We start from the raw sequence: 12378 nt of genomic DNA, 5'->3' as shown, positions 1-12378 counted from the left end.
CAAATCCATAACAGTAGCAGAGAAAACGCCCGGGGAGGAGGGGGGTCGGGGTGTTATTATGGTCTGATTGTTACTGTGTGTGGGGCTAACCGAGCACAGCGGTGCCCTGCCTAGCCTAGCGCTGGTCTTTTAAAGCCCTGCCGCTAAACTGGATCTGCTTACAGTTCACCGGTCGGGCCTGAACCTCGATTTGAACGTACAGAGCTGTACACACTGGTTTAAATACAGTGGAGAGGTGTATCGCAGACCTGCATTCACAACTCAGAGAGAGAGAGGTAGAGAGAGGGTAGAGTGAGACAGTGAGGGTAGAGAAAAAGAGGGATGAGCAAGAGAGGGTAGAACGAGCGAGAGAGGTAGAGGAAGAGAGGTAGAGAGTAAGAGGTAGAGAGAGAGCAGAGCGAGAGACAGAGAAATAGAGGGATGAGCTAGAGAGAGTAGAACGAGCGAGAGAGGTAGAGAGAGCAACAGCGAGTCCCGGCCAGACATCACAGCGCTGACAGAGTACCTCCCGTGACCGTGGCATTGGCACATTTTCTAGACATTTCGTCAAACGGCGTGGCCCTTCAGGTCGGCGCTTTATCTCGCCCTCCACCCTCCATCCGCGTGAAACGGGATTGCCACCTTCACGCGGAGCCCTCATACACGGCATTAGTGCCGCGGTAAATTGAATTACACCGCCGTTTCCCACTCAGACGGCGGCTTTTATCTCTGCGAGGGCACTCCACCGCCGCCGCCGCCAACGGTGAGCCATCGCTAGCCGCAAAACGCGGTTTATAACAGGGGACGCGTCGGAGCCGGAGCGGAGGCTTGGCCAGGGCCCGTACCCATGCCAACCGTTTCCGTGGCAGCGCGACCAGGAGGCGGTAACCGGGTGGGAGGGAGGGAGGGAGGGGTGGACCAGGAACCTCTAGAGGAGGTTTAGCTGAAGTACCGCAGCACCACCAAGAGACCGGAATCTAACTGCATGCGTGTGTGTGAGACGGAGGCTGATGTGTGTGCGTGTGCGTGTGATCGATAAGCACAGTATTGTATTGGTAAACCATAAATACAGGCTAAAATAATTCCTAATCAAGTCAGATATGTACGAGATCCCCTTTGGTGGGTGGACTTAATTCCGTGTAAAAGACATTGCTTGTTTGAACTAGTATGTTGTGAGAGAGCGCAGGGGAGGGAGTGGGAAAGACGGAGACGGGGGAGAGAGAGCCAGGCTCTGCCAAATGTGTTGCACTTTAGTTTTAACTAATAGTCTGAGTTCAAAGCTGCTGTCTGTCAGCCCTGATGACAAAAGCTAAGCTGTTGTCATGGTGACGCTCTTCCCTCTCTCCTCCTCCCCCCCAAGCAAACTAACCAGCTTTCTTTTTCTTTTCTCGTCAACTCACCAACTCTCTCCCCATTTCTATCTCTCTCCTTGTTTCTCCCTCTCTCCCTCCCCCACCTTTTCTCTCTCTCTCTCCACGTTTCTCTCGGTCAAGTCTTATATTTCCTCTCTGCGCCTTCATGTCATTTTTTTCTCTTGCATTATTTTTCTTTCCATGTGTCATTATTTTAGTATGTTCCACATCCAAACACCCAGACGCCCAAGGCCCTGAACAGGGACACCATGGGCACAACGGCCATTAAGCAGACGTTATGACCAGGAGACCACCTGGTTCACCCTCAGTAACACCAAGAAAACTTTGTGAATTCAAAGGGTCGAAGCCCGGTATCATTTCGACAACTTGTGTACCAAATGCTCAGCAAAGACATCAGCAAGCGTGAAGTCCTTTACTGAATAGCGCCACACTCAGTGCCGTGAGGTTTAAAACCTTTCCTCTGTCATGTACTTTAATGGGCTGTTTGTTCCAACACTTATCTGAAGTACCGCCAGACCTTTTCACCAGCCTTGGCTGTGTTGACAGGCCTTTTCTGGGAGCAGACCAAGAGTTTATTTAATATTGTTACAACAAAGTAGTTACCTTAAAAGGGCCCTTACATTTGAAGCATTGAAATCCATGTCATCCAAAAAGTAGAAATGATTGCCTAGATCCGGCAATAAAGCAAGGAATTTAAGTTGTTTTTGTTGCTGAATTTCTGTTGAAAACGCAATTGTGTCCCATCTGTTTATTTATTTTTGTTTCCATGGCATCATCCATATTTACTGTGTATTCCCCATGCCTTCCCTTTGTTTGGTGTAATCGCTGCTGTAGGTACGATTTGAGGACAGCAGAGAGAGAGAGAGCAGCGAAGAGAGCCTCTGATTGGCAGTCTACCCGACAGCTCCAGAGTACCTCACTCCAGAGTACCTCACTCCAGAGAATCCCACCCCAGAGTACCTCACTCCAGAGGGTCTCACCCCAGAGTACCTCACTCCAGAGGGTCTCACCCCAGAGTACCTCACCCCAGAGTACCTCACTCCAGAGAATCCCACCCCAGAATACCTCACTCCAGAGTACCTCACTCCAGAGGGTCTCACCCCAGAGTACCTCACTCCAGAGGGTCTCACCCCAGAGTACCTCACCCCAGAGAGTCCCACCCCAGAGTATCTCAACCCAGAGTATCTCACTCCCCAGTGTCTCACTCGCCAGTGTCTCACTCCACCGTACCTCACCCCAGAGTACCTCACACCCGAGTAGCTCACTCCCGAAGACCTCACCCCAGAGTACCACACCCAAGAGTACCACACTCCACAGTGTCTCACTCAAGAGTGTCTTACTCCAGAGTACCACACCCCAGAGGTTGGGGGGGGGGAGGGGGTGGAGGTAGAGGTGGAGGTGAAGGTGGAGGGGAGGTTCTTACCCAGGTCGGTGTGGGGCCCGGCGAGGAGCTGGCGGAACTTGTCGAGGCGCGAGGCCTCCCGCTCCGTCATGACGGGGGAGCCACTGGTGTTCTGGTCGGCGATGCGCGCCACCATGGGGATGAGGAGGGGCCGGGGGGGCAGCGAGCGCTGGCGGTGGAGCGGCCCTCGCTCGGCCGCCTCGTCTGAGAGAAAGAGCGAGAGCGAGAGCGAGAGCGAGAGCGAGAGAGAGAGAGCAAAGAAGGTTAGAGACTCACACAAACACTCATACCATCTGTGAGTATGAGGTTGTTCGAAATTGCTATTAATACAATACTAGTCGATCAAGGATCTCTTATACTTGCTGTTGCGGCCAAAAGGCTATAATTAGCAGCAGCATTCCACTGAAATTCTAGTGCCATTTGCAATGATTTGTGTGTGTCTTTTTCCACTTATGTCGAGGAGAGTAGTACAAATTGCAGAAATTCTTGACTTTTAAGAATATATTAATTATTGACTCAAGACAGGTGTAAATTGGTAAGAATGAGTCGATGTTGTCAAAGACAAATCATTTTAAAGTGGAATAATCACAACGTTAATAAAAAGATATTTGATTTGTAGACAGACATGACGTTTTCTGTGATGAAGCCTGACGAAGAGTATCTCTAATGTGCATTGTTCATTCATCTCAGTAGCAGTCGGCGCTACAAGCCAATGTTTACTTGCACTGCAGTGCGTGAATATACAAATTGCTCTTTCACCGAAAGAATAAAAGCCTTCTTTTAAATATCGAACAGGGAAACAAAGTGCTTGAAACTCCCTTCTAATTGAATCTACTAAATACATCAGGACAGAGCATGCTCGTCTTCACCGGCTATATAATAGGCACTGCCGAGAGAGGGTTAGCCTTCTCTGAAACAAACGCAACGTTATGTGTGGATGTTTGTGGGTGTGAGTGGAAGTGTGTGGATGCGTGTGTGGAGTTGTGGGTATACAGTGGGGCAAAAAAGTATTTAGTCAGCCACCAATTGTGCAAGTTCTCCCACTTAAAAATATGAGAGAGGCCTGTAATTTTCATCATAGGTATACCTCAGCTATGAGAAAAAATCTAGAAAATCACATTGTCTGATTTTTAAAAGAATTTATTTGCAAATTATGGTGGAAAATAAGTATTTGGTCAATAACAAAAGGTCATCTCAATACTTTGTTACATGCCCTTTGTTGGCAATGACAGAGGTCAAACGTTTTCTGTAAGTCTTTACAAGGTTTTCACACAGTGCTGCTGGTATTTTGGCCCATTCCTCCATGCAGATCTCCTCTAGAGCAGTGATGTTTTGGGGCCTTCGCTGGGCAACACAGACTTTCAACTCCCTCCAAAGATTTTCTATGGGGTTGAGATCTGGAGACTGGCTAGGCCACTCCAGGACCTTGAAATGCTTCTTACGAAGCCACTCCTTCGTTGCCCGGGTGGTGTGTTTGGGGTCATTGTCATGCTGAAAGACCCAGCCACGTTTTATCTTCAGTGGCCTTGCTGATGGAAGGAGGTTTTCACTCAAAATCTCACGATACATGGCCCCATTCATTCTTTCCGTCACACGGATCAGACGTCCTGGTCCCTTGGCAGAAAAACAGCCCCAAAGCATGATGTTTCCACACCCATGCTTCACTGTAGGTATGGTGTTCTTTGGATGCAACTCAGCATTCTTTCTCCTCCAAACACGACGAGTTGAGTTTTTACCAAAAAGTTATATTTTGGTTTCATCTGACCATATGACATTCTCCCAATCCTGTTCTGGATCATCCAAATGCTCTCTAGCAAACTTCAAACGGGCCCGGAGCTGCACTGGCTTTAGCAGGGGGACACGTCTGGCACTGCAGGATTTGAGTCCCTGGCGGCGTAGTGTGTTAGTGATGGTAGCCTTTGTTACTTTGGTCCCAGCTCTCTGGAGGTAATTCACTAGGTCCCCCGGTGTGGTTCTGGGATTTTTGTTCACCGTTCTTGTGATCATTTTGACCCCACATGGTGAGGTCTTGCGTGGAGCCCCAGATCGAGGGAGATTATCAGTGGTCTTGTATGTATTCCATTTCCTAATAATTACTCCCACAGTTGATTTCTTCACACCAAGCTGCTTACCTATTGCAGATTCAGACTTCCCAGCCTGGTGCAGGTCTACAATTGTGTTTCTGGTGTCCTTTGACAGCTCTTTGGTCTTGGCCATAGTGGAGTTTGGAGTGTGACTGTTTGAGGTTGTGGACAGGTACCTTTTATACTGATAAGGAGTTCAAACAGGTGCCATTAATACAGGTAAACAGCCTCTTAAAGAAGAAGAAGTTACAGGTCTGTGACAGCCAGAAATCTTGCTGGTTTGTAGGTGACCAAATACTTATTTTCCACCATAATTTGTAAATAAATTCTTAAAAAATCAGACAATGTGATTTTCTGGATTTATTTTTTTCATTTTGTCCCTCATAGCTGAGGTTTACCTATGATGAAAATTACAGGCCTCTCTCGTCTTTTAAGTGGGAGAACTTGCACAATTGGTGGCTGACTAAATACTTTTTTGCCCCACTTTATATGTATGTTTGTGGACCCACTAGTGAGTGGATATAATGCACATAAAATATAACATAAAAATTCAGAAAGGAGAGACGCTTTAGCAATTGTCAGATTTTTCACAAGACGTCAGATGGACTTTCTGTCCTTTTTCCGCTTGACGTTTTGGGTGCTTGACACTTTCGCCGTACTACGCAACTGAGAGAGTGGCAGAGGTCAAATTTTTAGGTAACAACAGCACACTGTTTAAAATATATGATTTGTTGTTTGTTAAGATAACATTTTGGAAAAGACAGTTGTGATATCAACAACCGTCAACATCAAACAGAACCAGCAAGTAACAAAAAACCAAACTAAACAAAATTACTCTTAACTAAGTGAATGTTATTATTTATTCATCCTCCATATGAGTCATGTACATTAACTCAACTTATGAATGTACATGTACATTAACTCATTAAAAATGTAAAATTGATGTAAACTCCTGACACCCCTACAAGGCGGTGTAAATGCGTGTTTTCCTCTGAGCCGCCGTGAAGCGTGTATACTGTCGATTCATACCGACCAAGACGGCGAGAGGAACTGCATTATTTAATCATCATTTTTTTCATTTACTAACATGCAAATAAAAAGACGCCACAGGCCCTAGGACCCCTGACTGCTTGATTTGAGTGAAAACAGAATAATAAGAGGGAATAATAAAGCACAAACCGTGCCGTTAGAGAGACGCGCAGAGACGCTCCTTCAGGGACAACTTGGGCTGATTTAAGAAATGTGCTCTTTGTTTGAGGAAACTTTGACTTTTAATAGACCTCAGGGCCGGAAGAGACATCCACGCAGTGCTTTAATTTAGGTACAGCTGTCAATCAAACCGCTTTACAGGCTCGACAGAACGCACACACACACGGGGAGCCAACCATCAGTGATTACAATTACAGTAAGAGAGTGTCTCTTTTGTCTCTGGTGAAGGGAGTGCGTGCGTGCGTTTGTGTGCGCGTGCGTGCGTTTGTGTGCGCGTGCGTGCGTTTGTGTGCGCGTGCGTGCGTGAATCATTATGCAATAAGACTTTGTGTCTGCTAGAGCAGTCACAAAACAACTAGATGAAGAGGAGGAAGAGGAGAAGCGATACAGATGGACAAACAACAGCAATCTGATGGAGAGTAGAGCACAACAGAATAAGTAGAGTAGAAAAGAGGAGTGGTCTAGAGTCAAGCAGAGCGGAGTAGAACAAGGTAATGGAGGGTGAAGTATAGAAGACGACAGCACAGTAGTAGAACAGTAAATTTAACATTGTGGAACACAACAGTAGAATGGAGTAGAACTGGAGAAGAATCCGATAAAATAGAGAAGAGCAGAATAGAAGAAATAGGGGAATGAGACTTGGTTATGGAAATGCAAAAGGACAACATTTTCAGGGAAGAAACGGAAGGAATCGCCGAGTTCAGATGCCAAAATTAACACATTCAAAATATCTGTTACCACGAGACAAAAGACAGTCTATAGAGAGTGTCTCTTTTGTCTCTGGCCTGTGAATATGATAAAATATGAATACGTTACATTTGATGAGGTCAAATGCCCTCATCAAATGTACCGTGTTTAACACCTATTGCTTCCATAGTCTACCCACTGTGGCCAGGTCAAACCAAAAAGCATAATTCATCAATTGTTCATAAATAATAATAAATTAATGTCTGTTCAAAGGTCCATCCTACACATGCATATCTTCCTAAGCCTGTGTCTTATTGGAGACTCCTCCAATAAGTAATAAGTAATAAATGGATCGTTTTCGTATCCGAGCCTAGATAGAACTTCTGTTTCAACTTAAATGTAAAGTGTGTAATATCCTGTAGTCCAATGGAGGAAGTCACTTATAATAGTATATAATAGTTTCTGCTACAGAGCTTTGTCAACGCAATACAAATCCTAGCGTATGTAGGGAGACAGGTGGGTCGTTTATTGATCCAGGGGGAAATTAAGACAACGAAACCTCACAGCTTTAGGTGAGACCACTACCACCATGATAGAAAACACCACCATATCAGATAGCAATCATTTAAAAACAAAGCAGGGAAGTTGCATGCTCATCCGGAGAAACGGCTTAGCTTCTTTCCCATGTTGTGTTCTGCCTCTTTTATCCTGACTTCCCAGCTTGCATTTGAACTAAGTTAAGGTAAACCATTACCAGGCAATGATGTATGGAGTAAGGTTGTGTATGCCTCTACCTCAGCATCACATGGTACAGCCGGGGTCGGTACGCAGTCGAGACATCGCCATTACATGAACACAAACAAACGACTTCACTCTCTCAAACATACGTACACGTCATAATTACAGAGGGAATTGCAATGTTGACGTTCAAATATATGCAAGTATATGCCAAATTGCGGCAGTATTATTGGCTATGTAGATTAGGCATTCATTTCGGCCGTCCAAACGCAGACATTTCCTCTGTGTTAACGCAATTATTTTAACGTGGTCCATTTTGCCTTGTGAAGGTGTATTTCCTGGGACGGTTCTGTACCCAACAACGCCTAATATGGAACTTTCTGCAGACCAGGAAGTGATATGGTCCACTCACCTCTGGGAGAGCCAATGGGAGCCTCGCTGTGGGACTTGACGAGCCGGCTGTCACCGTGGGGACCCAACGACGTCTCAGTGGTGGCGGCCTCTTCCTCTGTCCCCTCCCCTCGACACGGCCCTCCCTCCACCTGCTGCTCCTCCTCCTCCTCGGCGGTGGCCGCCGCCTCCTCCTCCTCCTCCTCCTCCTCCTGCTGCTGCTCCTCCTGCTGCTCCTCCTCCTCCTCCTGGCGCTCCGTCTCGTCGTCCCGCCGCTGCCTCTCCTGCTGCTTGCTGTGGTTCTCGATCACCTGGCGCCAGAGGGGGTGATGTCATCAGGCGCGGTTTGATGATGTCACGGGGGCACAACATTAGTACCACGTGACCTCTGACCTCTAAGGACAGCTGGACGGGAGGACGTGCTTCATGGAGCACGTTGATATTCAATCAGCGTTAAACAACAAACTATCATCACACAAATACGTTAACATTTACATTGAGGGCATATAGCAGACGCTTTTATCCGAAGTGATTTAGAATAAGTAGATTTGTCAGAAGAAGGAGAAACAACAATATACGGCTGTTGGTACAGTAAGGACATTCATAGAACCAAGTGCCAAGCACTAACAATCCCTAGGTTGTACAACAAAGATAGCTAGGATAAGACGCTACACTATGCTAAGTACTATTGCAAGTGCAAAGATAGGAAGGAACATACAATAAGTGCGTACATTAAGTGCCAGACAATCGCCACCCGAATCGCCTCTTTGTTTCATCTCTAAACCAATTTAAACGGGCAGAAGTTTCGAAACCAGGAAATGAAATGAGATCTTATAACACAAAGCCCCAGAGGCTTGAGACGAACAGCCATCCTCATTCGCCTCAGTCTTCTGCCAGCAGCCCCGTTATCAAAGTGGTCCCTGCTAAGGAGTCTGTTTAGGAGTCTGGGGCCCGTCTAGGGGCCACTCTAACACCTCCCAGACACACGTTTTGTCTTCAGAAGCGCAGCCACAAATCACCCCCCCGTACCCTCACATCAACTCGCTCTCTCCCAACTTTCTCAAACACTCTCCGTCATCTCCCAGTGATTCAGAGCTTCCACCGGGGCCTCAGCCGTCTGACATTTTGAAATAAATCTCGAAAAACAAACCTGAGAGTCTGTCCCCCGTGCGCGGGGGGGGGGGGGGGGGGGTTTCGGGGACGTCTCACCTTGTTGGCGGTCTCCATGACGACCTCGATGTTGAGGTTGTGCGCAGCCATGGCGAGCAGCTCGTCGTCGTCGTCGTCGCCCACCTCCCAGGCGTCGCTGGTAATGCTCTCGAACTCCTGGAAGGTGGTGGCCTTCTTGGGCTTACCGCCCGGGGTCACGGGGGCCGGCTTGGGGCCCGCCTTGATCAGACTTGAGGAGGGACAAGAAGACAGAGAGGGACAAGGGAGGAAGGAGAAAGACCGAAAAGAGAGAGACAGAGACAAACAAGGGAGGGAGGGGAGAGAGAGAGACAAGGGAGAGAGATGGAGACAGACAGAGACACAGAAGGAGAGAGACAAGATAGGGTGAGAGTCAAGAGACAAGCGATAAAGGGGAAAGAGAGAGAGAAAAGGGAGGAAGGGAAGAGATAGACAGACAAGGGGGGAAGGGGAAAGAATTAGAGAGAGACAAGGGAGGAAGTTGAAAGTGAGAGAGAAGGGAGGAAGGGGAGAGAGACAGTCATAGGTTTGTGAAAGCAAAACTAGAAAACAAAAGAACACAGGTTTTCATCCAGAAAGGAAGAGCAAGCAGTCAGATAAATGACGAAACCAGAATTCCCAGGTGAGCGCCAAGTCCCCCCGGAGAGACGGACATTCTCCCAGACAGGAGCGAGGGTTCGGACGGCTGTGACAGGAGCCGGGACGACCGGGACAAGCGGTTGAGGGTGGCTGAGTCGGCGTCTAGCCGGCCCCCCTCACGACTCAGTCCGTGTGACAGACCCACAAGGGGGCGGAAGGACGACCGGTCTCTGAGCGGCGCTAGATTGAATCCCTCCATTTTGAAAGGACACCTTTCTGTTGATCTGTTTCTCTTTGTTCCGCGAGAGGCGCCGAGAACAAACCTCCTCTATCTCCTCCTCGGGAACATGAAATGAGACAATCCAAATGGATTTTAATTAAATCCCATCTTGCGCGTGTGCATAGGCGGGTGTGTGTGTGAGTGAGTGTAGTGTGTGTGTGTGTGTGTGTGTGTGTACATTTGTGTATGTTGATGTGTGTTACTATGCGAGTGTCTTTGCTTGTGAATCTTTGAGTTGGTTTATGCGAGTGCGTTTGAGTGTTGGTGTGTAAGCGGCGTGTGTGACAGTTTGAGTGTGTGTGTGGGGAGGTCACTGGGGTGAAAACACGTTCCGATTTTGAGACAAATGATTAGCATAACAAAGAGCAACGATTTGTTCCCATTTGCCGACTTCTTTGACAACTTGGATGAGAAAGCGCTCAGTGAAGAACTCCATGACACCAGTAAATGAAACGCAATCCCCAGAGGAAATGAGCCGCATCAGACACGACTTCCTAAATAGCGTTTATTACTTGAATAGTAATCCAGCGCTTGTGCGTGTGTGTACCCTATATGGTAGTGCTGTCTGTCTGTCTGTCTGTCTGTGAATATAGATATATATATATACATATTCAAGGGCCACTTTGAACTAGCCCATTATGGATCCTGTTTGGCCAATCACATGTCAGGATGATGAGAAAGAGTGATGGTGAGGGGAAGCCTGATATTTTAATGGTACAATGTCATGCAGCAAGGTTAATAAGGAGGGGCCTTTTTTTTACCGTACAACACATCTCAAGCATAGTGACTTGGAGGCATTTCACTTGAAAACTAGATGACAACTCTCCTTTGGTTTATCAGTTCAACATTTGTGAACACAGCTGGTGTAGTACAAAGTACTAAGTCAGTAAGTCTACTGACTCGGTTAATACTGTGTGATAAATCTTGTTTTGTTTTTTTTCCAAACGCCACTGACATAGACAGAGTACTGTTGTTTTGATTTAGACCATTCCACTTCCTGCCCCCCCCCCCCCCCCCCCTCTGAAGCCTGGGCGGTATGAAGTGCCTGGAAACAACACATCATGTGGTCTGTGGTTCCCAAAGCACATTCTGAGGCACTATCTTGATTCTTCTTGGCACATGCATGACATCATGTGAGCCCTCTTGTATGTCTCCTGTAGTTATTACCATATTTACGATCTTACTAAGACTAACAAACAACACATGTGAATGTGTGTGTGTGTGTGTGTGTTTGTGTTCAGATCAGCTAGGAAAAGTGGCAGTGAGTTGGTCATGTGCTGTCCCTCACTTCCTGTTGGGTCAGAGATGTTGAAACGTTACGCCCATGCCATCATATCTAGTCTGCTAAACAAGGCCTTCCAGGGTCTCATTAAATAACACCAATAAACTTTCAGAACATGTCAATATTTAATGTCATACCATGCTCCCATCTTCTGCCGGTCACACCATTAGACAAACCATAAAAAGATTCATAAAAAAGTGCAGGTTATGTTACGTACTTGACATTGATATACGGGCGAACAGCAAACAGCTTCGATAATAACTGGATTTTCAGGTGTGTTTACTCCAGGTCCGATAGCATAAGTAAAGGGAATTAGCGGCTCAACATGACTACACCCTTAAACAAGGTCCCTAAACACATCCTCTCTATCACAGAGTTGTGCTATATGGTCATGTTATGGAAAAGTTCAGTACGGTCATTTCAAACTGGGATGTTGGAATAGAGCAGACACAGTATTTATACACTGTGTCTGTCTGTCTGTCTGTCTGTCTGTGTCTGTCTTTGTAAAAAAAAGACGCCACATGTCTGTGTCTGTCTAATTCCCTTCCTACGCCAACTAATGAAACAATCACAGAGCCCTTGCATGAAACACAGGCTTCAATGTTTAAAAGTTTAATGTTTTTTCTGGACCAATTATGGAAAAGTATACTTGGAAATGAAAAGGAAACAAACAGGGACTTACTTGGCATGCAGCAGGGGGTCGAAGGGGGGATGCTGAGCACCGTACACATGCTGGATGCTGCGGAGAGGGGACAGAGGGCCTCCTGGTTAGGGGGTTCGACTCCCAGATGAAGGTTACTGTGTTTGATGCCCCTATATCAACAGCTTAACCTGTAGAGATCCTTGAGCAGGATGCCCTTAACTCCCATGGATCTGCTCCTTAATGACATGTATCTGTTGACACCCTTCGTTGCATTGCATAAAGGTGTCTGCTAATGTGCGTGAATAGTAAGCAGTAACGTTGCGAGAAACAGCCATACACTCATCTGTCTGAACACTGAATGACTTCTGGGCTAGCCGATGTAGCTTTGCAACACTTTATCCTAACGTAGCATTGTATGTTATTGTGTTTGTGCGTGTGTGTGCAATACATGCATACATAGTGCAGTCACATTAACACCTACTTCAAAATAGAAACACTCATGTCCAGGATAAATAAGGATGGTATCATTATGTTGTTGTTGTGA

At 46.7% G+C, this 12378-nt stretch overlaps 1 protein-coding gene across 1 annotated transcript in view; it reads right to left on the bottom strand.

Annotated features, from left to right (window-relative positions):
* tbc1d22a (TBC1 domain family, member 22a) overlaps window positions 1-12378 on the bottom strand; it is a 106646-nt gene that overhangs the window by 93448 nt on the left and 820 nt on the right. Inside the window, exons 2-5 of the mRNA XM_079756223.1 lie at window positions 11874-11930; window positions 9072-9261; window positions 7885-8173; window positions 2776-2958 (exon numbers count right to left, since the gene is read on the bottom strand). Of these exons, the coding sequence (XP_079612349.1) occupies window positions 2776-2958; window positions 7885-8173; window positions 9072-9261; window positions 11874-11930 (719 nt within the window). The remainder of the gene's footprint in view (window positions 1-2775; window positions 2959-7884; window positions 8174-9071; window positions 9262-11873; window positions 11931-12378) is intronic.

Source organism: Pollachius pollachius, assembly GCF_949987615.1.
Source record: "Pollachius pollachius genome assembly, chromosome: 18".
In the NCBI taxonomy this organism is placed as follows: domain Eukaryota; kingdom Metazoa; phylum Chordata; class Actinopteri; order Gadiformes; family Gadidae; genus Pollachius; species Pollachius pollachius.
Note: the sequence above shows the minus strand (reverse complement) of the source record. Positions and strands in the feature narration are given on the sequence as shown.